The sequence below is a fragment of the Melopsittacus undulatus genome, chromosome Z, assembly GCF_012275295.1.
Source record: "Melopsittacus undulatus isolate bMelUnd1 chromosome Z, bMelUnd1.mat.Z, whole genome shotgun sequence".
In the NCBI taxonomy this organism is placed as follows: domain Eukaryota; kingdom Metazoa; phylum Chordata; class Aves; order Psittaciformes; family Psittaculidae; genus Melopsittacus; species Melopsittacus undulatus.
In genome coordinates, this window is record NC_047557.1 from 99,902,051 (window position 1) to 99,930,027 (window position 27,977).

The window sequence follows — 27,977 nt, forward strand, 5'->3', positions numbered from 1 at the left end:
CCCAGCAAAATTCCTGCTTCCTCCTTCTTTTCCCCTCTTTGCGGTAGGAACTCCTTGGAGGCGGGGATGCGGCTTTTCTCTCTGCTCCTTCTTCCCAGCCTATCTGCTGCCTGTTGTGCCTCTCCAGCCGGTGGCATCGCTTCGTTACCCACCCGGGAACAGCCCTTCGAGCGGCTTCGATGGCGGAGGGGGGGCCGGGGACGCAACCGACGCGGCGGGGAGGTAGAGGAAAATGGTGTTACCGCTGCTCTTCCTCTGAACAGACGAAGGAAAAGCCGCGGAGCCAGAGATGGAGCAGCTCTGGGACGCGTTTCCCCTCGTCTCCAGCTGACAAGACTCTTAAAGTACCAGCAAGGAGAACTCCGGCTCGGGGCCTCTCAGGGAAGCGGATGCAAATCAGTGCTCCTCACTCCTTACTGTATCCCGGGACTCGGGAAAGCAGAGCGCAAACCAGTGCTCCCCACTCGTTGGTGTATTCCAGCACCCAGGGGGAAGCTTGGGTGTAAATCAGTGCTCCCCACTCCTTCGGCATCCAGGCCCTTCGGGGGGAGCAGAGCACAAATCGATTCCCACATCTTGCTGTATCCTGGAACTCAGGGGAATCAGACAGCAAATCAACGCTCCCCACTCCTGCTACATTCCGTTTCCTCAGGGGGAGCAGAGCCCAAATCAGTGCTGCCCACTCCTGCTGTATCCCAGCACCCGGGTGGGGGGAGCTTAGGTGTAAATCAGCGCTCCCCACTCCTACTGCACCCCAGCCCCTCGAGGGGAGCAAGACCCAAATCAGTGTTCCCCACTCCTTGCTTTATCCCAGCCTGGTGGTAGCGAGGGTGCAAATCAGTGCTCCCTATTCCCACTACATCCCGGCCCAGGCTCCCTCAGACACGACGGGCAGGAGCTGCCCACCCCTCGCAGTGTAGGGCGCTGTAGAGTTGCAAAAAGCCTCCCTATCGCAGCCCGGGCTCGGACGTGTATTTCTTCCTCTCCCTGGCCTTCCGCGGGAGGAATTGGTGTGGATTTTCTGCAAAGCCCCCTCCAAAATGACACAAGGGCTAGACCCTCTTGGCCGGCTCCTTCCCACAAGCGCGTTGAGATCTCGGAGTGATGAGATGGCCCCGGGGAGGACCAGAGAGCTCTGTACTGGGATGTTTAGAGGCCTGAGGGTGGAAGGAGGCCTTCTTTACCCGGGTCCTGTAGCCCAGGGCAAAGGGGTGCCTTGGCCAGTTTGCGGGGACACCTTCCCTATGGGAATGAGCTCGAAAAGCGCCGGTCCTTCCCGAAACCCAGAGCTGTCTGGGCTCTTCGTACAGGTTTGCAAATCTGTAGGTTAACGGCAGCGCCGCAAGAAATAATATGAATAATAATAAAAGATATTAAATAAAACCTCATCCTCCATCCTCATCCGCTGCTCCTAACCACGCTGGGCCCCGACTCGCTGCAACCAGTCATGCAGCAGCTTCGGCCAGCCCCCACCTCGGGAACAGAGTTTAGCCCTCCTTTACCTAGTCCTGGGGGAAATAATGCTGATCCTTCTACTGCGAGGGTCTGCGGGGCCCGATCCTGCAGTGCAGGACCCTGAGTCTTCCTCTTTTCTGTCTCCCCCTTTGCTCCGGCCGGACTGAAATCACCTGTCCCGGCAGATTCCTGTCGCGTTATCCACTTCCATAACTCAGCTTTTAAATGCAGCTCCGAAAACGATTCCCGTGTCCCGCATTTGGCTTTTGCTTAGCCTGCGAGTCCAGCCCACCCAAAGGGCTTCCCCCGGAGAGATAAGGGCCACCGGGGCTCGGCGGAAGGAGACTGAGGGGTCTGAACCCCCCGGACAGGTCGCAGTGATGGGACATCGCTCTCAGCTCCTGTCTTTGGGAGGGGGATGCATACCCACCCTGCCCTGACTCGGGGTTGGCCTGATCCTATCAGCTCCCGGCCCCGGGACCTTAGGATCTAATAGATGGCTGTCATTTTCCTGCCAAGCTACTGAAAACCTCGAATCCTGAAATCCCGACATCCTTATATCCTGATACACTGACATCTCCGAAGCCGGAGTGCAATATAGCAGCGAGGGGGTGACAGCGCCCTGGGGCAGTGCAGACCCCACGTAGCAGCGTCCATGAGGACAGGGACTGGAAAAGCCCCAGCGGCAAGGCGTTATGGGAGCAAAGGGGACCCCCAAGCCCGGCTCCAGCCGCGGACCCCCAGGAACTGTCCAACAGCGAGGGGAGAGGGGAGCAGGTTGCAGAGCCTCAAAAGAGCCCCGGCCTCCAGGACAGCACTCCCCCCCAAACACTCCCCCCCCCCCCCCCCCCGGTATCTAAAGGATCCCGTGGGCCCAGCGTCCTTACCCAGCGTGGGAAGATGTGGGAGCAGTGGTGACCCCGGGATTTCTCAATGCGTGTGGGATAAACCCACAGCAAGCACCTGATCTGAGTCATTCCCAGTGGGAAAAGGGGCTGGATGGGGGAAAGAATTCTTCCTGGGTTTTGGTTTTTGTTTTTTTATTTTTTGGGGTTTTTCTGTTGGTTTGGGTTTTGTTTCTATATTTATTTTTACACTTTTACATTATTTATTGTCTTTTTACCCCTTTACTCTATTTATTTCTTTACCTTTTTGCTGTATTTTGCTTTTACCCTTTACTCTATGTATTTTCTCTCTTTAAAATAGAACTTTGGATTCTGTTACATTAAAAAAATAAGGAAAAGAAAAAAAATAAAATAAAACCCACCCTCTGAGAGCCAGGAAAAATGGCACGAGTTTTACAAGAATGTTCCTTAAAATACAGATCAAGCGAGGCTTGGACATTTTTTCTCATTTAAATCGAGAGTTCCAGTGCTTTTTGCCAGCTTTCTAGCTCATGAGAAGTTTACCCGATCAAAACCAATTTATATCATCGATTAGAGCAGCCTGCCACTGGTGTGACTGCTCCTAAGCGCTGCCAGGGCTGAGAGAAGCGGCGAGGACGGGGGGGGGGAGATACACGGCAGGGAAGTGTCCCCAGTAAATGTTGGATAGGTGAGCCTCTGCCACTGGGAAAAGAGCCGGGATCCAGCGAGCCGGACTTGGGAAGTCCCAAAGAGCCTTCCTAAAGCCTGCCTCAGGCTTTACCGGCATCCCAGAGCCAGGTTAAACCTGCTTCAACAGATAAAGGATGGTCTGGGGGAAAGGCAGAACATGTGTCAGTGCCGGGCATAGCGAACAGGAGCTTAAGCAGATAAAGAGAAGGTTAAAATCAGCCAAACCTTAAGACGGGAAAGTGTTTAAAAACCGTAAAATGATTCTGTAGTGAACTTTCCGCCTTGGTTTTCGACTCTGCAATGTGTCCGTGTCGAATAATTGCTCTCATCACCCTCACCCATTTGTAGCCTTTCAGGATTCGCTTTTATTATTATATTATTTTTTTAAAGTAAGGGATTTGTCCTCTTTTTTTGCCATAGGAAAGAGCCGGGACGCGCCAAGCACCGCGCAAGGCCCGCGCCTGCAGGGACAGGCAAATGAAGCAGAAATCCTCTTCCCTGCGATCCCTTTCCCTTCCCTCCTCCCCCCCTTATCCCCAAACTTCTTCCCTAAGTTTCAAGCTGATCAAGGGTTTTGGATGGAGAGAAGGAGACGGGGATCACACCCGGCCCTCCCCACGGTGCCTTATTCGTTTTCACCTCGCCCCCCCTCCCCCCCCACCGCAGTGGTCTAAATTCCACCTCTAAGCTTTTTCCTCCAAGAAATAACCATCATCAACCTCAGGGCTCCGGGAAAACGACTTAGTTTTAAAAACAAGCAGTGCCACGTTTTCCACATGAAGGTGAAAGGAAGATTAGAAAAAACTGGGGAAAAAGAAACCAACAAAAACCCACTTATATAGACAGACAAGCGCCAGACTTGGAGAAGAAAAAAAACCAGCATGGATTTATTTTAAGGTAAGTACAACAATTAGGACCACATAAGACAAACGAACTTTGAAGCAGGTTAAAGCAAATAGTCCTTAGGAATGGTCAAGGTGAAATCTATTATACAAAACATCACACGTTGTAAATAATAGTAGAAAAGTATCAGATACTTTGTCTTTTTTTTTTCCTTTCAAAAAAAAGAGAATCCACCAGCAAAAAATAAATTATTTCCTCATCTTGTGAAAAGAACAGCTCTAAACCCAAAGAAACTATTGCATAATTGTACGCAGACGAAAAAGAAATCACTTGTCATTAATTTGGAAGTTAGGAATTGTTGGGCGAGACAAAAGCAATCCAGTGAACTCAACTTTAAATATTATATTAATGGCTCTGAAAATCAGCCTGATTAGAAATCCACACACTTTTTACAGCACAACAGAGAACTTAAAAAATACCCAGGACATATATTTATATATATATATTTATATACTTCCTTTTTTTTTTCCTTTTAAAAAGTATAAATGGTCGTTGTGATATTGGTCCATAACTTATTTTTTTTCTGAGATCCCCTATAGTTTAGCATATAAATCTTGCCACTTCTAGATAGACATATATATAGAATTATTCTTTTTTTTATTCTTTTTTATTCTTTTTTATTTTTTTTTAGGAGATATCCCCTTTTCAAGCAGGATTTACTTGTCTGCAGTATAAGGAGTCCCGAAATTGGGCTTGTGATTTACAGACTGTGATCCCCATGTCATATTTTATTTTTATTCTTTGATTTTTTTCCTGCCTCTGAAGTTTTTGGTGTATTTTTATTTCTCCTTTTTTAATTATTATTATTAATAGTAATCATTTTTTTTCACTTTTCTTTCTGGCGGGTGGCCCTAGGAGGGGGGTGTCGGCTACTCAGTACTTAGTGCAGTCGTAGGAGTAGGGGGCGGCGTGGCGGTAGAGGGAGGGCGCGGATCTGTATGGGATCTGACAGGCGGAGTTGCTGCTCACCTGGTGGTCGCTGAGCGAGGCGCTCTCCATCCCCAGCCGGTGCGAAGTGAACATTTCCCGTACGTTGGGAAACGTCTGCTGCTGGGAGCCGAACGTGTGCCCAGGCAGGTGGCTCAGCTCAGCCCCATGGTTGAGGTACCAGGAGGCAGGGGGCTGCCCCCCTCCCGCTGTCCCCCCACCGCCGCCGCCGCCACCGTGGGGATGCCCGGTCCCCAGAGCCCCTTCTTGCCCCGCCGGCAGGCCGAGGGTGCCGAGGGGCGATGGGGCACCCGGAGGGTGCTCGGCCAGGCCATCCTCCAGCGCTGCAGGGGGCACGCACATGTGGCCCGGCCTCTCCCCGCTGTAGAGGCTCATAGCGCGCACGCTGCAGTGGTAGCTCCCACTAGTGTCCGCGGCCTGGCTGCACGCCGCTCCGTACCCCGACGGCTGCCCCGGTGGGTAGCCCAGCGGCAGAGCGGTGCCCGCCCGGCCTGGGGCGGCACTCACCGGGCCGAGGTCCCCCGCCGGGGAAGTCCTCAGGGTCATGATGCTCTCCACAGTGAAGCCCGGTAGCCCGGTGCCGCCGGGGTGATGCTCGGGCAGCGCGGCACCGGGGGAAGCAGCGGCGGGGGGAGAGCCGGCGCTGCGGGGACTGTCCCGCAGCGCCCCGCCGCTGGCCGGGCTCAGCGTCTCCACTTTGGTGATCACCGGCAGCTCGGGAGACGCCGTCTCGCTCTTGATCACCACCTTCTTCTCGGAAGCCGGCGCCGAGACGGAGGAGGAGGAGGAGGAAGAGGAGGAAGAGGAAGCTTCCTTCGGGAGATCGGCGCCGGCCAGCCCGGGGGGCTTAGACTGCTCCTTCAGCAGCCGTTCCCGGGCCTCCTCTTTCTCCTTGGAGACATCCTTCTTCTTGAAGCGTCTCCTGCGGCGCAGGAAGCTGCCGTTTTCGAACATGTTGTAGGAATCGGGGTCCAGGGTCCAGTAGCTGCCCTTACCCGGCTTCTTGTCGTCGCGGGGTACCTTGACGAAGCACTCGTTGAGGGAGAGGTTGTGGCGGATGCTGTTTTGCCAGCCCTGCTTGTTCTCTCGGTAGAAAGGGAAGCGGTCCATGATGAACTGGTAAATCCCATTGAGAGTGATCTTCTTGTCGGGGGCGTTCTGGATGGCCATGGTGATGAGAGCGATGTAGCTGTAGGGCGGCTTCACCAAGTCTTTGGGGGCGGTGGGCTGGTGGGGGTGATAGGGGCCGTAGGAGCGCCCCATGCCCGCCGCGTACTGCTCGGCGGGTCCCGGGTACACGCTCATGGGGTTCCCCATCCCGCCGTACGTCCCCGCCGTCCGGTAGTAGTTCTGTTCGCTTAAATACGGCACCACTCCCAAAGCGTTGGGGTCCGAAACGGAGTAGCGAGCCTGCATCATGGAGAGGGGCTTCCCGCTGCCAGGGAGAAGAGGAAGAGGAGGGTGGAAGGGCCTCACCCCCGTCCGGGACCGCTCTGCGGAGAAGGGAGAGGGCGAAAGCGGGACAGAACGAGTCTCAGAGGCGAGCTGAGTCCCAGCGTGTCCTCTAGCAGCGGCACCTCGGCAGCATCCTTCGGGTCGCCGGGGCCGCGTGGGTTCTGCCGGCCTCTTCCCCCTTTCGTTATGGCTGTGATTCCTGCCTACACACCTGTGACCCGCTGCGGGCGCTGCTGCGGAGCGGGAGGGGCTGTTCTCGCAGGAAAACGGGATTATTAAAAAAAATATATATATATAATTTACAAAAAGGGGGAGAAAAAAAGTAATAAAAAGCAGTCTTGAGGAAAAACAGCCCTTGTCACAACAACCGCCCGGGGTCTTGCGCAGCCCGCGTGCCCCTCCGGCTCCGTGCGCCGGTGCGCGGGTGCGCAGGATGCGCGGGGGGCGCGGAGCTCCTCGGCCGCGCTGCGGAGCTTCAAAACTCTCCCCGCGCTGCCGACGCGCTTTTACTCCCCGCTGGCCCCGCCCCCGGCAGCCACCGCCAGCCAATGGGCGAGCGCGCCCCCGCCGCCTCAACCAATGGGAAGCGGCGGCGGCGGACGGGGATGCGGTGGCGTTGGCGAGCATCACAGCGCAGGCTACACGCCACACAGACACACACACACACACACGGGTCGCCTCGCCCCGTTCTAAACGCCCGGACTCACACATCAGAAACGGGTTCAATCTCCCTCCGTTCCGTAATTTTAACGTTTTGGCCCAAAAAAGAGCCAGAACCCAAAGGCTCGGCCCTGGGGTCCCGCTGGCCCATGCGATCCCCCAAAAAGCCAAGGTTTTTGGTGCCAGGTTGATGTCGCTGGAGTCGCGACATTGCACTCATCGCGCCGACAGAACGGTGCTCCCCGGGGCGGGCAGGTCCAGGTTTTACAACGATGGAAGTGATAAAGCCCGGAGGGGCATCGGGTCCTGTCCCCGCGTTGTTCGCCCGATGGCTAGTGGCATTTAGCCCCCGTGGCCCCGCCGGAATAGGGGATAAGGGGTTCATCTGCCTCTTTGGGGACACTTTATTGTTATTTTTAATAATTAACAATAAAACAGTGACTGCAATTAAGCGGAGGGGTTTTTCTTTCGTTCTGGCCACCTAGGCGAATTTTCCCGTGGCTGTGAAACCCGCCCCTCCGCCTATTCCTTAACGATTTCATTAGGGGCAATTAGAGAGGGACAATTAGGGACGCGCGGTGACCAAGTGTAAACTCAGATAGTGGGAAAATTGCTAAGAGCTACCCTGTCCCAGCCGGGAGAAGAGCGGATCTTCTCGGCGAAGAAATTACTGTGGGAAACAGTGATTTCCCCACTCGGGAAAAATGAATAAAATAATAATAATAATAATACAATACAAAAATTCACCTCAAAATCGATTCAAGCCCGAGGCGACCAAGATAAGGTTAAAATTGATCAGTTGTCATGTCGGCAGGGCTCCTTGCCGCCGCCTCCCCGAGCCCGGCCGCCTCCGCTCGGGTTTCCAAGCCGTGATCTTTGGGTTTCCTACACTGTAATTCTGCCTTTCCCTCCTTGCAATTTGTGTGGCTTCGGAAGGCTTTAAACAAAGGGGTTTTTATTATTGTATATTCTTTTCTTTACCCCCAAAGTCAGACCGGGATTGTCGCTGGCTGCCGGTAGGAAGGGTCCGGCCGTGGGAACCCGGCGGTGCTGCTAATTACCGGAGATTTTCTTAATAAGAAAGGAAACGATTTTATGCGATCGCGGGGAACAACAAAAAAATTACAGAATAAAAAATTAAAGGCAGCTCCCCTGCAAGGAGGTAAGGTTAAAACCGATCCGCGATGCAAAAACGAATAGGAAAGTTTCTCCGGACTCTTCGAAACCGTGATTTAATTTTGGTGGAAATAAATGGAAACGTTCTGGGACGGTTTCATCAACCGAGCAAATGTCCGGGTGATTTATTTTCTTTTTTTAAATGAAAACAAATAGTGAATTCTGCAAGGTCTGCTGATGCTTTTCATGTACGAGCAACGAGAAAGCATGTATATATTATTTCTCGAATAATTTGAGAACGACTTCCCATTTTTACCTTCGATTTTCAAAGAAATAGTATTTCTGGTAAAAGCTGGGGGGTTATCTGAGCGTGCACACACAAGGATTTGTTAAACAATATAACTTTTAAAATGCAGTATTTCTTTTTCAGTGCAAAAGCTTGACCCGAGACAGCCTCACACCGTCCCAGCGCTGCCCCTTCCCACAGCCTGGTGCGCTCAGGAGAAATACCCTGGACGGAATCTCACTTCTTCTCAGCTGAAAGCTTTAACCTAGATGAGTTTCTACAGAAAACCCAGCGGCAGCGGCCGGTCTCCTCTCGCCTCGGCCAGGAGCCTCACCGGGCCGAGCTCCGCGGCGAGGAGAGCCTGCACTGTGGGTAGCAGGAAGGAAAAGAACACCGTCTTTGTGAAAATAGCCAGCACCCGAAAGGGGACCGCGGAAACCGGGGTTCCTCCAGCACCGTGGGTCCCACCGCCCGTCCTCCGTGGGGAGCCGCGCTCGTCCGCGTTACCGGAACGGCGGCGGCAGGGCAGGCAGCGATGTCCCACCGCAGCCTTTATCAGCTCTGGGAGAGCACCGAGGGCCGGAGCGCGGACCCTTCCCCTCCCCGGGCTCTCTCCGCTCCGGTTCCCCGGGCCCCGCGGCCGGTGCGGCGGAGAGCGCGGCGCTCACCTGCCCGTCCCGGGGCTCGGCGCGGTGGGTGCTGCCCTCCAGGGGACACCGGCGGGTGTTGCACTGCCCCACTGGCACTGCACTGGCACCGGTCGGCCGGTCCGGGCCACGGCGTGCGGAAGGAGGAGAGGAGACACGGGAGACAGCGAGGAGAGATGGGGAGAAAGGCAGCGAGAGGGGAAAGAGAGAGTGGGATGAGAGAGACGCAAAGAAAGGAAGAGCGATAGAGAGTGCAGGTGGAAACAGAGCAAAAAGTGTGTGAGAAAGGAATGGAGAATGGGAGCAAGAGAAGGAAAGAGTGAAAGCAGCAGAGGTTGGTCAGAAAGAAACAAGGATAGGGAAATATTAAAGGAGAGAGAAAATGAAAGAAAGAAAGAAGGAAAGAGAAAGGAAGAAAGGAAGGAAAGAAAGAAAAGGAGCAGTTATGTCTGTAACTGATACTGTAGACATCAGTGCAGCTAAGACCCTCAAATTCACACCGCTTTCTTTGTGTACTGGTGACCATTCACGGGGAGCGCACCCCACTGCTGGCTGCAGGGGCTGACCCAAAGCCCACTCCTATTTTCCAGCAGCCGGCAATGTCCTGACAGGTCAGCCCGGGCCTGCCTCACCTGCCCAAAGGTGCCCTTTGTCGGGTTATTTTCTTAGCATATGAATTCGGTTGTACATCGTTTATTCACACACAGAAACCCACTTCACAGTGGTTGAAAGCCTAGTTTCTAGTACCCTAAAGCTAATACGCTTTATGAATGAACGCATCATTAATAACCATTGCCTTCAAAACTTGTAGCCTACTATTAATTTTCAGTACTGAAACCAAAGCAGAGCGTTATCGCCAGCTTAGCGCTCCTCTTTGGTTGTGTTTCTCTTGTTTTTCATGGCTGCCCTGGTGTGTTCAGACCGCATGTCAGAGGAATTATTCCTACAGCACAAGGAGTTCCTTTCTGCATTGTTCACAGGGTTTGTATTGACATGGCACTCCCTTTTTCTAGGTGTTTTCACAAATTATGGGTGTTTCGCACAAGCACCGCATTTTGTTTTTTGTATGAGAGCTCAGGATTCTTTTCAACCTCTTTCAGTTGAGTATTTTATTCAGTTTGGTAAAATGGATGTTAGAAGCGATGCAGGCACTTCCAATAGAGTAATTCCATTATATGGATGCTGTAGCCCTGCCTGCTTCCCGCTGAAAAGAGAGGCTTTCCCACGGCATCTGTACAAGCTGCATCAGGATATTAGAATTAATGCTAAAGGCTGAGTGATAGAAGAGACCCTGGAAAAGTAATTTGGAGCAAATTTAAGACCTGTAGAATCAAAGCAGAGAATTGAACCAGCAGAAAAGCCGTCATCTATTACCAAACTCCTCATTTGCTCAGGGCAAGTTATCCTGGCTTGTAGAAAACCAGCTCAGGCCCTCTCTTTTTTTGGAAGGCAAATCCATGTGAGAAACAGCTTTACCGAGCATCTTGCACGGAGGTTGGAGGGAGATGTAGGTGGTCTGGTAGGATCTGAGCATCCCTCAATTGTTAGTGTATTAATTAACAGCACTGTTGCTACTTCACTCACTTCCTTAAAGGGGAGAAAGAGAGTGCGATGGGGTGGAAACAGGTCCCATGAGGTGCAGTGCGGCGACTTTGGGTGACAGCGAACAGGCGCACAGCACTGGCACTCGCAGCATAGGAGTGCAAATTGCAATGCTGAATTAGAGAGAGGTTGTAAATTGCTCACCAAAGGCCCGATCCCAAACTCCCCACAGAGATATCAAAGTCGCTGGGAGTTTTCCGTGAGTAGGAAGTGGAGGAATGAGCTTCAAACATTTAGGCCCAGCTCCACATGGGTGGTCTATTATGCCTGGATGGATTCCCACTGGCTCCAGCAGCACTCCGAGGTAGTGAAAAGGCTCTTCCTAAATGCACCCCGTTGCAGAACAGGGGCTCTAAGTACTTTCTTTGAATGCTTACGAGGGACTTGGGTGGAAAGGTGAAGCCTCAGGCTCAGCGCAGCTGCTCTGCAGCATTCAGCCCAATATACTGATCCTAATCTGAGCTTGACAAACACACATAGTTGGAGGGGGAAAGACTCCCGAGCCCATCGGAGTCCTGGCCTTTGATTTGCACTGTGAAACAGAAAGAAAGCAGTTCAGCAATCAGCAGCAGCCGCAGAGAGAAAAAGCGTTTGCATCTGCCCAGCTACATCTGCAACTATTCAGGGGAGAGCATCCGAATTTGTTCCGCTTTTTGGTTGGCAGAGCAACAGTCAGCTCTAACGGTGGATATGTATCGGTAGCATCCAAGCCAAGCAGATTAGAAACCAAATTCAAAAGCCATTTCTCCCCCCCTCCATCTCCTTCCCAACACACTTTAAAATAAACCTCTGTCTCATTGTTCCCATGACCCTTCCATCCCACTCCGCTCAGGAATGTCAGGATTCTCAGTGTTCTCCATCTTCTCGGGGCAATTGTCAAATACGTTAATTCTATACATAATAAATCATGCAAACAAACCATTTATCATCCTATTAAATGAAAGTGAGAAATGTACTTTCTGGAAGCTGGCAGCCTCAGAAGCCCACGTAAAGGCTGGATATTGCTTTATTCGCGACCAGCCAATTTTAAATGGAAAAATAGTTTATTTGGGAGTTTGTTTTATGAAAAATGAGGCGTTTTGTTTTCCCCCCACGGCTATAACACACAATTGAAAAGACCACAGGGCTTGGAGCAACCTGGTCTAGAGGAAGGTGTCCCTTCCCATGGCAGGGGGCTGGAACTGGATGAGCTTTAAGGTTCCTTCAACGCAAACCATATGGTTCTATTCCTGTAACACTGGGGGTACCCAGCCACAGGGCACCATTTGACAGCAGGGAAGCTGCTCGCTGCCAGAGACACCCCAAAAAGGGAGCTGAGAGTGTTCCAAGCACACACACTGTGTGAGGCAACGCTTCCCCTCAGCACACCCCATCCACAGCAGGCCTGAAACCTGAGGGAAGGGCTTGCCATTAGACCACGGGTCCCTCATTGCCTTTATGCTGTAGAAGGGGCTCACCTCACTGGGATGGACACCACAGCCACCCCCGTCAGCCATCCCCATCCCTCCACCATGTCACAGGCTGAGGTTTAACAAGGAAAAGGGTCTCTTCCCCTAAGCAACAAGCGACGGGACAACGGGAAACGGCTGCGCCAGGGGAGGTTTAGCTTGGATATCAGGAACAACTTCTCCGCTGAGGAGGTGCTCAGGCGTTGGAACAGGCAGGACAGCGGTGGGATCACAAACGTGCCGATGAGGCTCCCAGTGACAAGGTTCAGTGGTGGCCTCGGTAGTACGGAGGGAATGACTGGATTTAATGACCATCAAGCCCCTTCCCAACCCCGTTAATTCCTTAACGCCACCGTTTCGCCTTCCACCCCGTTTGACCCCCCGCCGCCACCGTACACGCGTGCGAGAGGGGAGGGGCGGGGCGCCCACGGCGGAGGCTCCTCCTCCCTCCGCCGCCGGTGCCGCCGCCATGGAGGGGGGTGTGCAGCTGCGTGCGGGTGAGCGGCGGCGCGGGTGTGACGTCACCACGCGGCTGGTGACGTCACCGCGCGGAGGCTGGTTGGGGGGGACCGTTGGCCTGAGGGGAAGGGGGGGAGCGGCCTGGCCGCGGTGGCCGGGCTCCCCCTTTAGGTGGTCGGGCTCCCCCTTTAGGCGGCCGGGCTCCCCCTTTAGGCGGCCGGCAGCGGCCTCAGCTCTGCCTTCCCACAGGTGCCTCCAAGCGCGACATCCGGCAGAAGGTGTGGGACTACCTGGAGGCCAGCGGCCTGGCCGATGTCCCGCGGCCGGTTCACGGCCGCATCCCCAACTTCAAGGTACGGCGTCTGGGCCGATCCCTTCTTCTGTCTCCTTCCAGAGCTCTGGAAGCTCCCCTCACATCTCCACTATGTGCGCATTCAGCTATGAACTGCGTGTGCTCCAGCGGTGTGCCGTTGGTCTGTGGCTGTGGTGGCCGAGCTCCGGAAAACAGTGTGCAAACGGCGTATACCTGTAACTTACAGCGAGTAAAGAAATACAGGGGTCTGTACCTGACAATACAAGGCAGGTGTGCGCTGTGTTGAATCAGTTGGTACAAAAGTGCCTTGTAAAGGAAATAAATACATTTATGGACGGGGAAACCGAGGCATTCTGAACTGATTTCACTCCCCAAGGCCTTCAGTAGGTGCGTTGGGATGGAAAGCTGAAGTCGCCCATCTTGTAGAGCTTAGCCTAGGAACACTGTGCCGCTAAAACAGGAATGGTGTTCAAGGTATTACTGGCAAAGCGTTGCTAGACAGTGATGGGAGAATCCTTCCTCTGGCTTCATTGTGTCCCCAGTTTGATGGCTGGGATCGGGAGACGGGGGAGGAGAGAAATAAGAAGACTTTAAAGTATTCATTTACTCAGGCACTGCTTCACTGTCTACCTGTTTTAAATCAGGCTTAGAGTGTGCAGCTACCTATCTGCTGTGTATTGAAGAAATTATGACCAAATCAGCATTCTAGGGATGGATGTTGGGTGTTTTAGTGTTAGGAGAATGTGAGGACATGGGCTCCGCTTTTGCCCAAGGGACTGGCAGAAGCATTCTGCCTTAGTTTGGCAGTAAGGTCAGGTAGGTGCTGAAGCAGGTGGAGGAAGCCTGCGGATTTATGACACCCTAAAGCAAGGGGATGTCAGCTTAAGTTGCAAGAGGAGTATGTGCTTTGTTAAGCTTGAGGACCTTACTCAGCTAAGAAATGAGTCTTCGGAGTTCCGTAACTGAAAGAAGGCAGATTTAGATTATATATAAGGAAGAAGTTCTTGCCAGTGAGGGTGCTGAGGCTCTGGCACAGGGTGCTCAGAGAAGCTCTGGCTGCCCCATCCCTCACAGTGTTAAAGGCTAGGTTGGACAGCACTTGGAGCAACCTGGTCTAGTGGAGGGTGAATATAGTGTCTGTGAAACACAGACAGCCTTGTCCAGAAAGTCATAATCTGAAAGAATTCTGGCTTGTGTTCAAAGGAATCTGTTTGCATTAATTGATTAAAAACGTCTCCAACTGTCAGATAGGTATGAATATAGGTGAAATTGGGCAGTGACTCACTTGAATCCCATATGTCTGAGGTCTGCACGATACTAGCCAAGCGCTCAACATCTGTTGGTATGTGAGAGTTTCTCATAGAAAACATCACAAAATTAACAGTATGTTCCTCATATTTAAGATCTGGGAAAATCCATTTCTCTGTCGGACGAAAGAGTGTAAAATGCCCATCTCTGCTGTGAACTCCTTGGTGATGTGCTGATATCTTATGAAAATAGGGTGCCTCGCATGCTGCGACAAGGCTTCTGGGTATACAGGAGTTCAAAGCTGCCAAGACTGTAAAAATAATTCCTGATGCTCCCCAGAAGAACAGTCGCTTTCTAACACTAGAAGTGAGTGAACTTGTTCTCTCTCGATTCCTCTCTTCACGCAGGGGTCTCACCAGGCTTGCTGCTCTATTAGAGAGCTGGATATGTTCATCAGAGCACGTGAGATTAAAGTAGATCCTGACAAACCTCTCGAAGGTGTTCGGCTAGCTGCGCTGCAGGTAACAGCACTGTTGCACCCCTGAGGAGAGTGGGACCGCAATGCTTGGTGGCATCTCATGTCCAAACGCTGCAATTTCTCTGGTGGGAGTTTTACCAGTCCTTAGCCCCATGAAGGTGTTCATGGAAGGATGTTTTTGCCCTTTTTTTGGCAAATGGCAAAGGTGCAGGTAGAGTTGGGGGAAATTAATATATTTTTGCAGAGCAATAGCCATTTCCCTATCATTGTAAGCATGACTGTTTACAGGTTTACATTCATTTCATTCCCTGAAACATGTAAGGTAGCCTCACCTCAAACTGCATTATGTTTATCACAACATGAGTGTGTGTTCAGTAGCTTATATGTGTAATTCATGCGTGACATGCACTTTACATCAGCCATCATGTCTTGCCATCTGTTTCTCAAATAAAACCTTGCCTGGTATTTTGCCATACTTGTGGGCATTCATCTACAAGCACTACACCATCAGCAGTGCTAACTAATAAATAGGAAATGAGATAAACAACATGGAGACCTAAAGGACAATAAAAATATTTCTTTAGTGTAAAATGAGCCCAGTTCCTTTTAATGTGAGAACTTCTTTTGTTACACAGGCAAAGAAGACTTTGTTGGTTCCCGTGCCACGTCTGAGAAGTGGACTGTTCAATAGGATTGTTCCACCTCTAGGTGCAACTAAGGAGATCCTGCGAATATGTGCTACATCTCAAGTAGGAATGAAGAATGGGGGAGGTCTGAATTAAGTGATGGAGGAGCATTGTGTTACAATAATCCAACTAAAAGTTGGAAAACCAGGTGCTACCTGACATATTATTCTGCTAGAGTGTTATTCCTGGTTTTTAGGTACATACCCACCATTAATATTTTTATTGGTAGTTAAATCATGAGCAAATGTAGTATTTTCATTATATTTTCTTAAAAGAATGATACTGGTATTTTCTGAATGCTTTTTGGAATATTGAGCAACTTTAGTCAGTGAGTTCTTTAAAGAGCATTCGCGTATTCTGCAGCTTTCAGCTAGTGAACCCTATGAGGAATATTTCAGTGTATGCTTTTTTTTGCATAATCTGGTCAATAGAATATTAGGTGTTACTAAACAGGAAAGATCAGTTCGTTCAGATACCTGAATTTATGGAAACGTTGATTCCATCGTTTGCATCAACCCAGGTGCAAAAATGCATTACCGGTTTTCTTTGAATTGTGGTGTGTTGCTGCCCTCTTGTGTTCAAGTATCGTGCTGTACAGCTAACGCTATTCGGCAGAGAAATCCGTGTGGTGTCATTGCATTTTTATTTGATATAAAAATGTAAATTCTGCAGAATGACTAGGCCAGTTACGTGGATTTATTTTGTTCTTTATCTCCTGCTAAAGGCAATGGAGATCTACAGTAATCCTGTTTACAACCAAGGGTTGTAAATGAATGGCAATTAGTGGTCACTTTCTTTGTTGTTAGTTCCACTAAAGTCGCTAACTAATTAACCTTCTCGGTATTGAAGAGCACTTTTGAAAGAGACCTTTCTCTTGACCTGCTTTGAGCCTTGTATCTGATCTTACCACCATATGTCTGTTTTTCCCCCAACCGAAAGTACTAACAAATAAATGCTGTTAGCAGTTTATATTTACAGAGCACTGTGCAAACAATTCTTACCACGCTCCTACAAAGTGGATAATGAGCATTGTTACTGATAGTCACAAATTACTGATATTTTGGGTTTTTTTTGCTCTCTACACAGAAAATTTGGCTTTTGACTGTGAGTATTAACTTAGCACAAAGTCACATTAGTTTAAGGAGGATTTACATTACACTGTACACCTATGTTTAGAGTGAATGGATCAGAAGATACCTTTTTAAAAGTTCTAAACCTCTGATCTTGTAAATCCCAAGTAAAAGCCAGGTTTTCATTTCTGCAGCTCTCAACAGAATTTTTGTTAGGACATATTCTTCATAAAGGAGCCTGAAGAGGGGTGGGAGCAGGGAGAAAGGGGAAGGAAGAAAGAAAGGCAGGAATGTAGTTTTTTTCTTTCCACTTCTCAAGAGTGGTGTGTTTTTCTGTTCATTAGCATCTCAGGTAAAAAGTTTGGGTAAAGATGGCTGAGCTTGGCAGTGACACATCCCAGATGATGATCATGCAGCAAAGTGTTGAAGAATATATTCGCAGGGAACACATAGGCAGATTTGGAAGGTGCTGTTAAAAATGCAGATATGGGGAAACTGCCAGTACAGTAGCTGCAGTGTGAAGTGTAATCCAGCTTGTGTACCTGATTGTGACTTCTGTCAAGCAGCTTATCATCTTTATGCTGTAGCTGTCTGTGTGTAAATTAACTTTGTGATTTGTGTGTGAGAATTAAGTGTAGTGCTCTGTTATTCCTCATAGGCATGAATTTACATATTAGGACTTCGAGCTGGTAGTAATAATAGGGTAAGAAGTATCATTTGCCCTAATTTTTAGAAATTAATGTCCAGTAAAGGGTTTGATCCTAAATAACCTTGCTTTAAAAAGTGCACACCTCCCTCAGCCCTTCTTGAAGTGTGCCAAAATTCTTGTCACTGTAGTAGGGAATCTATTCTAGGATTCCCTAGAGGATAACTTTCCAGACAGATGCAGCTTGGCTATACATGGAAGAAACACTTTGAAATGTGGGGAGTTACTTGGATTTATCAAAATACTCTGTATTTCTGCCTCCCTGGTTGAAAGACTGCACTCTGCAAACCTAATATTATGTTATTCTTGCAGGGTATAAAAGAATACAGTGTGCCTGTAGGTCTTGAAGGGAAAGCACAAGTGGACTTGGTTGTTGTAGGATCAGTGGCTGTCTCTGAAAAAGGTAAGCTAAAGCCTTGTCAGGAGCTTTTCAGGAGGAGGGTCTTAAGTCATGATTCACAGTCTCAGTAGGCTACACTACATATTCCTTTTGGCAGACCCAAACATGTCTTTGGACTGAATTAGAGTCTTGAGTTCTGTCTGTTCTGTATAACAAGTCACTGATCCCAGTTCAACCAGGAAGAATTGATGCCTGCTTCACGACAGTGCTGGTAGAGCTTGGTAAGCAGACAGCAATGTGATTTAGAGTGTGAGGGACAGTGTTTTGGCCTTCAGTAGTCAATTCAGCAGTCAATTTTTGTTTCATTTTATTTTTTTTTAAGAATCAGAAAGGGCTCCCTGTTTGGAAGATCTGCTCTGCTTGCAAGGGCACATGAAAAGAACATGTGTTAATGTTGATTCAGTACCAATTGGGGATCAGATTTTGCATTTTCCAGTATTTTGAAGACCTGCTGGTGGTGAATAATTTTCCACTGATTTTATCCATTCTTTATCCATTGCCTAAAACTGACATGGTTTTTGTATGTGAGCTGGGTTCCTTTTTACCCACATAAAGTTAACCTATGTTTGATGTGAATAGAGTGTGCTAATTACAATGGGTAAACAGGATTCTGCATTAACTGAATTGGTCTAAATGTGGTTTATTCTGAATTGGAGGCTCCTGGGCTCCTTTAGGAGTTCATTGAAACTAATGTTTTATTTTCATTTCAGTGCTGATTACAAGGAAAGCTGCATTCTATGAGAGACACTGATGTAATGTTTTACCTGAATTACAACTCTGTGCTTGGTTTATCTGTTGCAGGCTGCTTAGTTTAATTGCATGCTTTTGACAGCAGCTCACCTTTCCACTCTGCTGTTCCTGCACTTACTATCACTTTTGTGTATTTCAGGCTGGAGAATTGGAAAAGGGGAAGGTTATGCAGACATGGAGTATGCGATGATGGTATCAATGGGTGCGGTGCAGGAGGATACACCTGTAGTTACTATTGTGCATGACTGTCAGGTAAGTTAAAATATCCCCTCTTTACTGGTGAGTCAGAACTATGTGAGAGTGAATGGTTTGTCTGGAGAAGGGACTTGGCATGATGTTGGTGTGGCATTTTTACTTTGTTTCCACCATCACTGGGAGATTTTCCTATGCTGCAAGACATCAGGGGTGGTGTGCAATTTTAGTTGATTCATTTTATCTGCTTAGCAGATCTCTTGTTCCATGTAGGTGGTTGACATAGCAGAAGAACTTCTTGATGATCATGATTTAACTGTGGATTATATACTCACTCCAACAAGAACTATCAAGACCGATTGCAAACGACCAAAGCCTCGGGGAATAATATGGCATAAGGCAAGTTACTTCTGCTAATGGTGGTGTAGTGGTACCAACATTCTGTTGATCAGTCCTTCATTTTTACATATGAACACATTTCTTATGTTAGAAATACTTGGAAAGGAGTAAATGTGTTACATGGTTAGATGAAACAAAACATCAGCATCTGTATTCAGTGGGTTTTAAGTGGTAATTGTGAGGAGGAGAAATAAATTGCTGAAGCCCAAGTTCCTGTTCCAAATGGAATATGGGAAGAGAGTAAGTGGAAATGTGAATTGTTAAGGCTTTGTTTCTTGTAGTTGTTTGTAGTATAAATCTCAATGTAAGGTGAGGGGCTTCTCCACCTTATGTTTTACTCAGGGTTCGTGTAGATTGGCTCTGTTCATTTTCTGGAGCCTGTACAACAGAGAGAACGTCATTGCTTTAGGCCGCGTGGGAGTGGTAGAGTATGTGCTGTCCTGGTTGTGAAAGGAAAGGACCTTGGTGGCTGATATATTGCTGTTTACGTAGCAGGTTAACTTTCCAACAATAGATTGAGTTTGTGGCTGGAGCTTGTTTTCAGGTGGCGGAATGTATCTATAGACTTTATACTATTTTAGGTCATTATTTATTCCTAAATATTTTTTATGGGTTTGGACTTTCCCTCCACCCATGCTTCAGATTGTCAGAAACTTTAACAGCTTCACAAATGGTTTCAGAGGAGCATTTAGTGAATTGTTTTACTGGAAGTTCATGCTGGGAAAATTCTTTCTTTGTCATTAAATTTTCATTCCTAAAATCAACCAGTTAGGGAGCAGACGCAATCCTGCATGACTGAGTAACAGTGGGAACACTGAAATGAGGAATAGTGTACCAATGTCTTGCAGAAACCACTGAGGAATTGTTAGTGAATACTTCTAGGGAAATGAAGAGTTATTTGTTAAGCATGTGCCTAACAGCAAAAAGAGTTAAATTTGTTAAGGTAATGTATCTACAACAAACAATTGCCAGTACTATTTTTGTTCCTATAGTGGGAGAGTATTTTACCCTGCTTGTGGTTGAGGATTTGAGGTTATAAATAAATAAATAAAAGCTCTGTCTGTACCAGTGCATTTTTTCCATTGAATTATTTTTGAATACTAATTTTTTTAGGATATTATTGAATGTAATTGTTCTGAAGGCCTACCCCTTGTGCTCCATCCATCTTGCCAACATACTTTTGATCACAGGCTGACTGTCTTAGTGTCAGACTTCAGTCTCAGTAAGTGGCCTTGCTAACCCTTTTTTTTTTCTTTCCTTTTCTGTCTCATTCCCTTTAGCAGTGACATTTTTAAAGGTCTGGGGAACCTTGCAAGGGCTATTGAATTTCTGTGAAACTCTTGCTGCTCATGAAAGTCAGTCAGACGCAAGTGATGTATTAAATTTGATGTTACCTTTGCATTTCTTGGCTTTTCAGAGAAAAAGAAATATAATAATATATGTCTCATAAACTAATGAAGTCTCTGCCACAGCTCCTTATCCTTTTGTGTAAGGCTTGAGAAGACATGTTTCATAGAGTCATAGCTAAAGCTTGTGCCACACTGACTTCAGCCAGTTTGCATGAGATGGTGAAACTTTCTCTCTAGTAACCTCCATGTTAATGATGTTGTCTGAAACAGAGCTCTCACTGAATATCCTACAGCTTTCACTGAGAAGGGAGCACGTTAAACTATGGGCCCTTTATTTGAATATTTACATGTTGATTTAACACATCAAGCAGCTTTTGGCTGTTCTTCAGAGAGTATGTTGATTAGCTAAGAATACTGGAGAATACTAGCCTCAGCAGGAATAATTTACATTTCTGTAGTTTTGGGACAAGAGCAAAGTGTTGTGTCTATATGAAGAAGGTAGCAAATAGCATTATTCTTTCTCAGAGATCTGAACAAGTTGTGTATTTGTGTATGTTTTGTTTGTGCTTGTGGTGGTAACTCCTATGTTCAACTCTTCACAGAGGGTCTTGAAGGTGGGAGGTCTAGTTAATCGACAGGGTGTTAGAAATGCAGGATTTGATACAGACTATTTAAGTGTTTGTCCTTTGACTTTTCCTGGTTGCTTTTGCATCCTTTTCTCATCCTTGTCTCTACATCCTTTTCTCCTTCAAATCCTGGCTTTACTGGTGCATTCCTGTTCCTCAGATCAAAACTAAATGAACCAAGAGGTAGTCAGTAAACAAATAACCCACTTCTAACCATGGTGTTTTGTCAATAGAAGGTAGCTAAACTTTATTGTTAAGATTTGTGATGCGTAAAATACATTGCAAAAAAGTTCTTCAGGAACATGGCTGGATCAAGCCAAGACAATGATTTAAGAGCTTAAATTAAAGGTGTTTGCAAACATGGGATTACAGCTAAGTATTGCTGAAGGATGTGCTTTCCTGAAGCTGTTAGGATAAATAGCCATTAATGCACATGCTGCTTGCAGCTGAAAAGAGGTAAGAAAGTACTTATGCAGCTAACAAAATGTGTGTCTCCAGGCTAGATTTCTGTGCTCAAAGAGGTGCTGTATTTTCCTGGAATGGTTTTGTTTGTTATGTGCTATGTAGGAAAGAAGTAAAGTGTCAAATATGGGGAGGGGTAAATAGGTTTTCTTCTGTAAGTGATTTGCTTCTTGGGGTAATTGGCATGACTTATTCTCAGTTGCCTTCTTTAATTTCTTCTCAGTGCAGAATTTCCAACTGAGCTGTTTCTTGCAGTACGTTTTTACAGACAGGAGGATGTGAATTACTTGGTGTGATTTTTGTAACAGAAATGCCAATTTAGGGATTTGTAAGGAAGTACAGGAGCTACGATATTATTAATACCAAAGAAGCATTGTCAGTATCAGTGCTAGGCACTCTGAAAACACTTCTAAATACAGAGGCAGTACTGCGGTGTGTGTATGGGGAAGCTTTCTCCATCTCAGTTCAGGGTTTTGAGAAATCAGTACGTGCTCTTGGAGGACAGCAAGAGCTGCTAAGAGCTGAACACTCTGGAAAACTGAATTTGGATGCCAGTGGAGAGTTATTTGGCTTCATCTATCTTGCAAATCTAACCCATTGTTTCTGGGAACTCTGAACTCATAAAGCAACTTACTTCTCATTTAGTATTTTGTATGGGTAGCTATGATCTTTATCTATGACACTGTATATTATATTGTCACAATTACAGAGTTATTTGTGCTGTGCTTATTTTAAATTGAAACTATACAGACCAATTAAAATATTTGGGGTCATGAAGAGGGAAATGAGAGTAGTTGGTGGAAAAATCAGTATATTTTAGCAAGCATTTCCTTCTGTTTTTTCAATCATTCTTCTGATGAGAATTTTATGGAAGTAGGAAAATATTTTTTTTCCCAAAATAAAATGAATTGGGGGGAATCCCTGCATCTAAAGTTGAAAGAATTTAGTGTGCAGTGACAGAGATGGAAACTATCTGACAACAAATAGCTTTTGATTTGGGTCTGTGATAGAATATGTGGTAAGTAAAATAATGTTTTAAAGCTCAAATTCATATTCAGACTCAAGCTGGCAGAACCTTTAGCAGGGACACAGCGTTGTCATCAGAAGAAGAAAATTGTGCTTAGTTTAGCCAAGGCTTTGCTTTGTGAAGGGATAGCGTGAGCAGGGCACGCTTCCATGCATGGTTAAACATCTCAACACCTTTGCAAATCTGACCCTTGCTACAGAGTCCACAGAATCAGTTTTTGCTGATGGATTCCAAATGTGGGTTGCATAAGTTTCTCCTGAGGGACACCAGCAGACTTCATGGGCTGCCAGCTCCCAGAAATATGCCCTCGGATTGCGTGCACATATTTGGACATTTTGTGCAAATGAATGATAAAATGTTAAACTGTGCTGGCCCATCCCAGCTGTCTTGGCTTTCTGTGTGCTTTAAAACCCTGTGAGCTCAGTATTCATTTAAACAAGCAACTGATTAAGGAGACAGCACGAGAAGCAGGCTCTGTCCTGAAAGCCTTTATGAACGGTCTTGGGCCAGAGACCCCTCTGGGTGGGCAAAGATAATTTTTTCAGGCATCTTCTGGCTACCAGCTAAATACCTGGAGGGGCTGGTGAATCTGCTAAACATTGATTGTTGTGTTCACAGCCTTCCTCAAAGGATGCAGCACCATCATCTCTCTCCATCTCTTTTTTGAGCTACATGTTCTTACATCAGTTGGTGTGTGCAGATGGGTAGCTGTGTGAAGCAGAATTAAATAGCAGACCTAGAATGCTCCTCAGTCTCTAGCTGCCCTTCCCTCATGTGCCGTACATCAGAACTGCACCACTTCTGCTGCCAGGGAAACTGAAGTAGTATTTGGCTTGGCCTGTGCTGTAGCAGGGGTCAGTATTGCTCATTCTGTCAGAGGACAAATACATCTTTCATTTTGCCCAGCAAAATATTGAAAGTGGCCACACTCACTGTTCTGGAATAACAGAGGCTGAAGAGAGCCTTGATGTTCTAGCAGAGTAGTTGCAGAAGTCCATCTGCCACTACATTGTTTTGGTACTAAACCAGGTGTCATTAAGAGTGGATGCTCGGGGTTAAGTGTTGGGAGATTTTTATTGGCACTCAGTACCCAAGACTCTGTTTTCTTCAGGTTTCTGTCAGAAAGGGGCCACATTTCCCTTCTCAGCTCCTTTCCCATAGCCCACTAATTGTGTGTCAGAAGAATTCATCTACCCTGCTGTCCTCTTTCCCCAAGGCTCTCCCAAGCCATGGCAGAGAGTAGGCAGGATTGTTAAATGATGAATTGCTTTTGGTAAAGTTATTTTTAACCTGAATCACATCAGTTACTGAGTTTATAGTGCAGACCCACAAACACTTCTGTTGGCCAACCCCAGAGGGCTGAAGTATGGAACTGGCCTGGGAATTGGTGGTCAAGGGGTAATAAGAAACTTCTTCAGCTGGCTTCACTGCCAAAGCCAATCATTTAGCTAAATCCCAACACTCAGTACAAAGTTTACAAACATCAATAAATGGTTTGGCCTTGACTTTTTAGGGATGGGGGGAGCAGGGGAAGAAGCTTCCACCACTGGGTTTGCCGAGATCTGCATAACTTTGTCAAGCAGACCTGGGGTAGAACCCAAGTCTGGCTTAGCCTAAAGCAGTAGGTCAGGCTAGGAAGGAGTGACCAGACAGCACAGAACCAACAAACGTGCAGCTTGTTTGAAAGAGAGGGGGAATATCTTTGGCCTGTTTCCACATGGAAATAAATCATTGCAGTCCTCCACAACTCAAAAGACAAAAGAAACTTTTTGCATGATCATAATTAGCAACACATTGTACTACCACAGAGCTCTTTTGTTTGCTATTTTGCAACAGAGCAGAGGAAGCTTTTTCCTCTCTGCCACCCGCTGCCCCTTTTGCCCTTTTGGCTCCCAGCCCCTGCACCCCAAAAAAGGTAGTGAATTGGTTTGTTGATTTGAAACTGTGGAATCCCAAAGTGAGATTCTGTTGTTCCTTCAACAAAAAAGTGGGGGAAAATAGGGAAGTATTTAGGAGGTTAGTCCCAGCTGAAAGATTCTCCAGGACCTCAGGGAAACAAACCCTTAAGGTAAATCCTCTGTCTCTCTTTTGTGGCAGAAGGATGTCAGTTGCCAGTGTCAGAACTTGTCTGATGTTGGTTGTTCTACAGAATGTTTTCTATTATAAAATAAATCCAAGTGCCAAATCATCTGCCTTTGTTGGTTTGGTATTGTAAAGGCAACTTTCTGTTATATCTGCATGAGACTGAATTTAAGGTATTGATAAGCTCACTTCGTGGTGGTGTTTGATCAGAGCTTCAGCTTTTATAGAAAACAACAGTTCATAGCCCTTATGAAGACGTTTCTCCTGTTGTAACAACATAAGTTTGCAGGAAGCCTGCAAACAGTAGCTCCAAGAGCTCTAATCAGATGCCCAAATCTACTGGTCATTCTAGTGAGAGGAGAGGCCATGTTGAAGCCTGGCCACGCAAAATCTTTTAGAGGGTGTACTAGTCCCCTGCTTATCTGAATCCTTTCCTTGGTTTGTCCTTAAAAGAGCAGGAGTTCCAGAGATCATCCTCTCAGTATCTTTTTCTTTGGTTGCCTTAATCTACAAAGTGGTGAGGGTTTGCACTTGGTAGCATTGATCTTTCTAACTGAACACCCAGTCCTTGCCCCAGGAACCAGCTTTAATTTCAGGGTGAAAGAAACTGCACATACACTTGGTAAGAGGTTGAGGTTGTGCGTTGAACCCAGGAGTGATTAGTTGCGTGAGAATAGAAAAATGTTTTTCCTGTTTGGTGTAATTAGCATTACACATAGAAATTTGACAGGGGACAACAAATGTTCCTAATTTTTGGCCAGTAAAAACAAAGTAAGATGGTTTCAGCCATTGCCCAGGGAAGGGGAGTTTGCTGTCAAACACAGCAGTCTGAATTCTTGGCTGAGAAAATCAAATCAGTCCAAAAATCCATAGCACAATAACTCTTCAAAATCTGAAAATGCCATGTACCTTTCAGAATACAGGGGCCCCAAACGGTGTCCTTGCTTCTCTGTCCTGGCTGCCAGATCAGGCCAGATTTGTTCAGAAATTGTTTCAGCTGTAAAGCTTGCATGTTTAAGGGGCATGGTCCCAAACACCTTGACTCTGGATCTGCAGTGTGACAGAGCGGAGGTGGCCTCTTTCATACTGGATAGTCCTATTGGGCTGTTTTGTTTTATGTTAACAGGTTGGACAGGCTTTATGTAAATTATAGTTTTATTTGGTTTCAGCCTGAAATAAAACTTGCTTATTTGCTCCTGAGAAGGGGAGCCTTGGGAATGTTTAACAGACTTCTGTTGACTGGCTTTCCTGTTACTTTAACCTACTATTGCACCCACCCTGTCTTTGATTTTACTCCAATCACTTCAGAGCTGGGCTACTCTCCCTGGAGATCTGTGAATGTTAGACTTGGTGTGGTGCTGCCAGATACAAACTCACTTTGACTGTAGTTGCAGAACCAAGAATTGAAGGGCTCGGAGTTACGAGGGAAATCTGAGCTGGAGATCTGCAAGCGTATTCTAGCCAGGATATGCTTGTGCTAGTCCAGTGCAGCCTTCTGCAAAGTATAGAAGCTCATAAGCTTGGGTGCTGTACCCTGCTAGAGTGGCTTGCTCACAGTGTGTGTGGGCTACTAGCTTGGGTCTCTGCTAGCTCAAGTGTCACTTCCCTGGGCTCTGTTTTGCTCCCTAAATTTAAGAATTGGATCTTGTGTTGATGGATGTTCTGCTTGTCTAGCAGCCAAGTACAAATTATTCCTCTTTCCAACTGCAGTTTGCAAGCCAAGAGCTAGACCACATTAGCCAGGGAACCACTGTGTTTCCTGCCAGTCAGTGAATGCAGCCTGGGGCATCTCATGCCTGCGATGGATAGGGTTCAGCTGTTGAGAGGAAGAGCCCTTCCAGAAAAGCTGCTGGTGAACTGGGGGTGGATGGAAGGGATAGAAGATTCAGTTTTGAAGAATAGCTGGGTCCGGGTGCTCTTCTGTTCTGTGACCCAACCCAGCAGACTGGTGTGAGAGCTGATGAGTAGCTGCGGGTGGTGCATGAAGTCAGATGACAAAAGGGAGAGGGAGGCTGTGATTTGCCGATGTGCTACAACCAGAGAACGTGCCTCCAGCTGGGCCCACATTCAGAGGAGCCCTGCTACAAGGCACGCTCCCCAGCTGCAAACTTCACACCATCATCCCTCCCTATTGTGTGACCCAGCCTACGGGATATCCTGTTTTGGGGGAAAAGAGCACAAGGAGATATGTAGGATGAAAGTGCCTGATGGTTTCATGAATTACGGGCATGTAAGATTCTGCCAGAGCAGGAGCGCAGGCCCTCAGTCAAAGCAAATATTAAGGGATAACAATGAGAATGCAAATCTGAAAGCACTCTGATAAATAAATGTCAAAATCTAGTAGTTCTGAGTTTGGTTTTGATTTTCCTGCTGGATCTACATTGTGCTGCTTGCTTAAAGAGTAACTAATGTTTATTTTTGTCCTGCAGTGTGTATTTAGGGAGCAACTTCAGAATTAGGCCAGCAGTTTGTAACATTTTGAATACTCTGGCACTCTGAATGGTAGCAGTATAATAAAGTTCCTCTTTTTATGGTGCAAATGGGTGCTAATGATTGTTGTCTCTTTCTGGAAGGTGAGAAATTTCATAATTGTATCTGTCTTCCTCCTTTTTAGGTCACCTCTGAGATGCTGGGAAAAATCCCCATCCTAAGGAGTCTTCACTACAAGGAGAAGCTGGCTGGCAAGGATGTGACCCTCCAAGATGCTCATTCAGACTTGGCAAATACCAAAAAGCCAGCAGCATTAAATCAGAGGGCAACGGCTGAAAATATAAGACAGCAGGCTGCTATGGGCTCAGCCGAAATAGGAAAACACTGTGTTGAAGGTGATTCTTTAAGTCCCAGATTAGATGGATCTGGCAGGATTACTACCGTGTACCTGGGGAATATATCTCCCAGTGTAAGAGTGAGCGAGCTGAAATGTGCTTTAAGGGAATTCCATGTAACTCCTTTACGACTGAATTGGCAAGGAGCACAGCACAGGGCTTTTCTCGATTACAAGGATAAACCAACCGCAGAGAGTGCTGTATCCTCTTTGAAAGGCTTGAGCCTCGGGGGTTATCCTTTACGAGTTGAGCTGGCCAAAAATCAGAGAAGCAAAGGGCAAGTAGAAATCAATAGTCAGAAATGAATATGAATAGAGGGGGGGGGTGAAATAGGCGTTTTCATTGTTTTGTGAGAAGCCAGTCTAAGTTTTCAAGGATATTAGTATTTCCTCTGCTTTCTGCAGGCTAAACAACAAAGTGGAGACAGCTTTTCAAACAAATGAGGCATGCATCTCTCAGCTGCCTCATTTCTGCAGTTGTATATGTAAAGTGTATTTGTCAAGACAGATGACAGAAGTGCCATTTCTCTGAACAATTATCCACAAAGTACCTGCACTCTGTGAATTTGGTTTTGGTGTGTTTTGGGGGTGAGGGAGTCAATTTGCTATTTGGTTAGTACATTTTTGACGCCCGGATCAAAAAACTGCCCCTTGGTAGCTGTGTGCAGCCATGTATAGTGAGGTGGTTATGTTCTGTCAGCTAAAGATTGTACCTGCAAATGTGTACTTGTGAGCTTGAAAGCCAGCTGCAGAAAATCTGTCATAAGGCTTACAATTCTGTTTTTCAATAGCTTTTGCCTGTTGGAAGTTTTCAGTGTATTTTTAATAAA

At 47.1% G+C, this 27,977-nt stretch overlaps 2 protein-coding genes across 2 annotated transcripts; one reads left to right on the forward strand and one right to left on the reverse strand.

The window, feature by feature from the left end:
• Positions 1 to 3,913: 3,913 nt before the first annotated feature.
• On the reverse strand, positions 3,914 to 6,562 carry FOXC2 (forkhead box C2). The gene has a single exon (XM_034073004.1). It carries the CDS (start codon positions 6,279 to 6,281, stop codon positions 4,788 to 4,790), a length of 1,494 nt encoding a protein of 497 aa, XP_033928895.1. The 5' UTR covers positions 6,282 to 6,562; the 3' UTR covers positions 3,914 to 4,787.
• A 5,954-nt stretch (positions 6,563 to 12,516) lies between these two features.
• MTHFSD (methenyltetrahydrofolate synthetase domain containing) lies at positions 12,517 to 27,472 on the forward strand. The gene is made up of 8 exons (XM_034073270.1): positions 12,517 to 12,573; positions 12,785 to 12,888; positions 14,504 to 14,617; positions 15,210 to 15,323; positions 17,349 to 17,439; positions 18,326 to 18,438; positions 18,652 to 18,777; positions 26,938 to 27,472. The coding sequence occupies exons 1-8, from the start codon at positions 12,546 to 12,548 to the stop codon at positions 27,451 to 27,453; spliced, it is 1,206 nt and encodes a 401-aa protein (XP_033929161.1). The 5' UTR covers positions 12,517 to 12,545; the 3' UTR covers positions 27,454 to 27,472.
• The last annotated feature ends 505 nt before the right edge of the window (positions 27,473 to 27,977 follow it).

Coding starts and splice junctions, on each gene's coding strand:
- FOXC2 (XM_034073004.1), bottom strand. CDS start 6,281: ATGATGCAGGCTCGCTACTCCGTTTCGGACCCCAACGCTTTGGGAGTG.
- MTHFSD (XM_034073270.1), top strand. CDS start 12,546: ATGGAGGGGGGTGTGCAGCTGCGTGCGG. Junction 15,324..17,348: donor GAATATGTGCTACATCTCAA/GTAGGAATGAAG, acceptor TTATTCTTGCAG/GGTATAAAAGAATACAGTGT. Junction 17,440..18,325: donor AGTGGCTGTCTCTGAAAAAG/GTAAGCTAAAGC, acceptor TGTGTATTTCAG/GCTGGAGAATTGGAAAAGGG.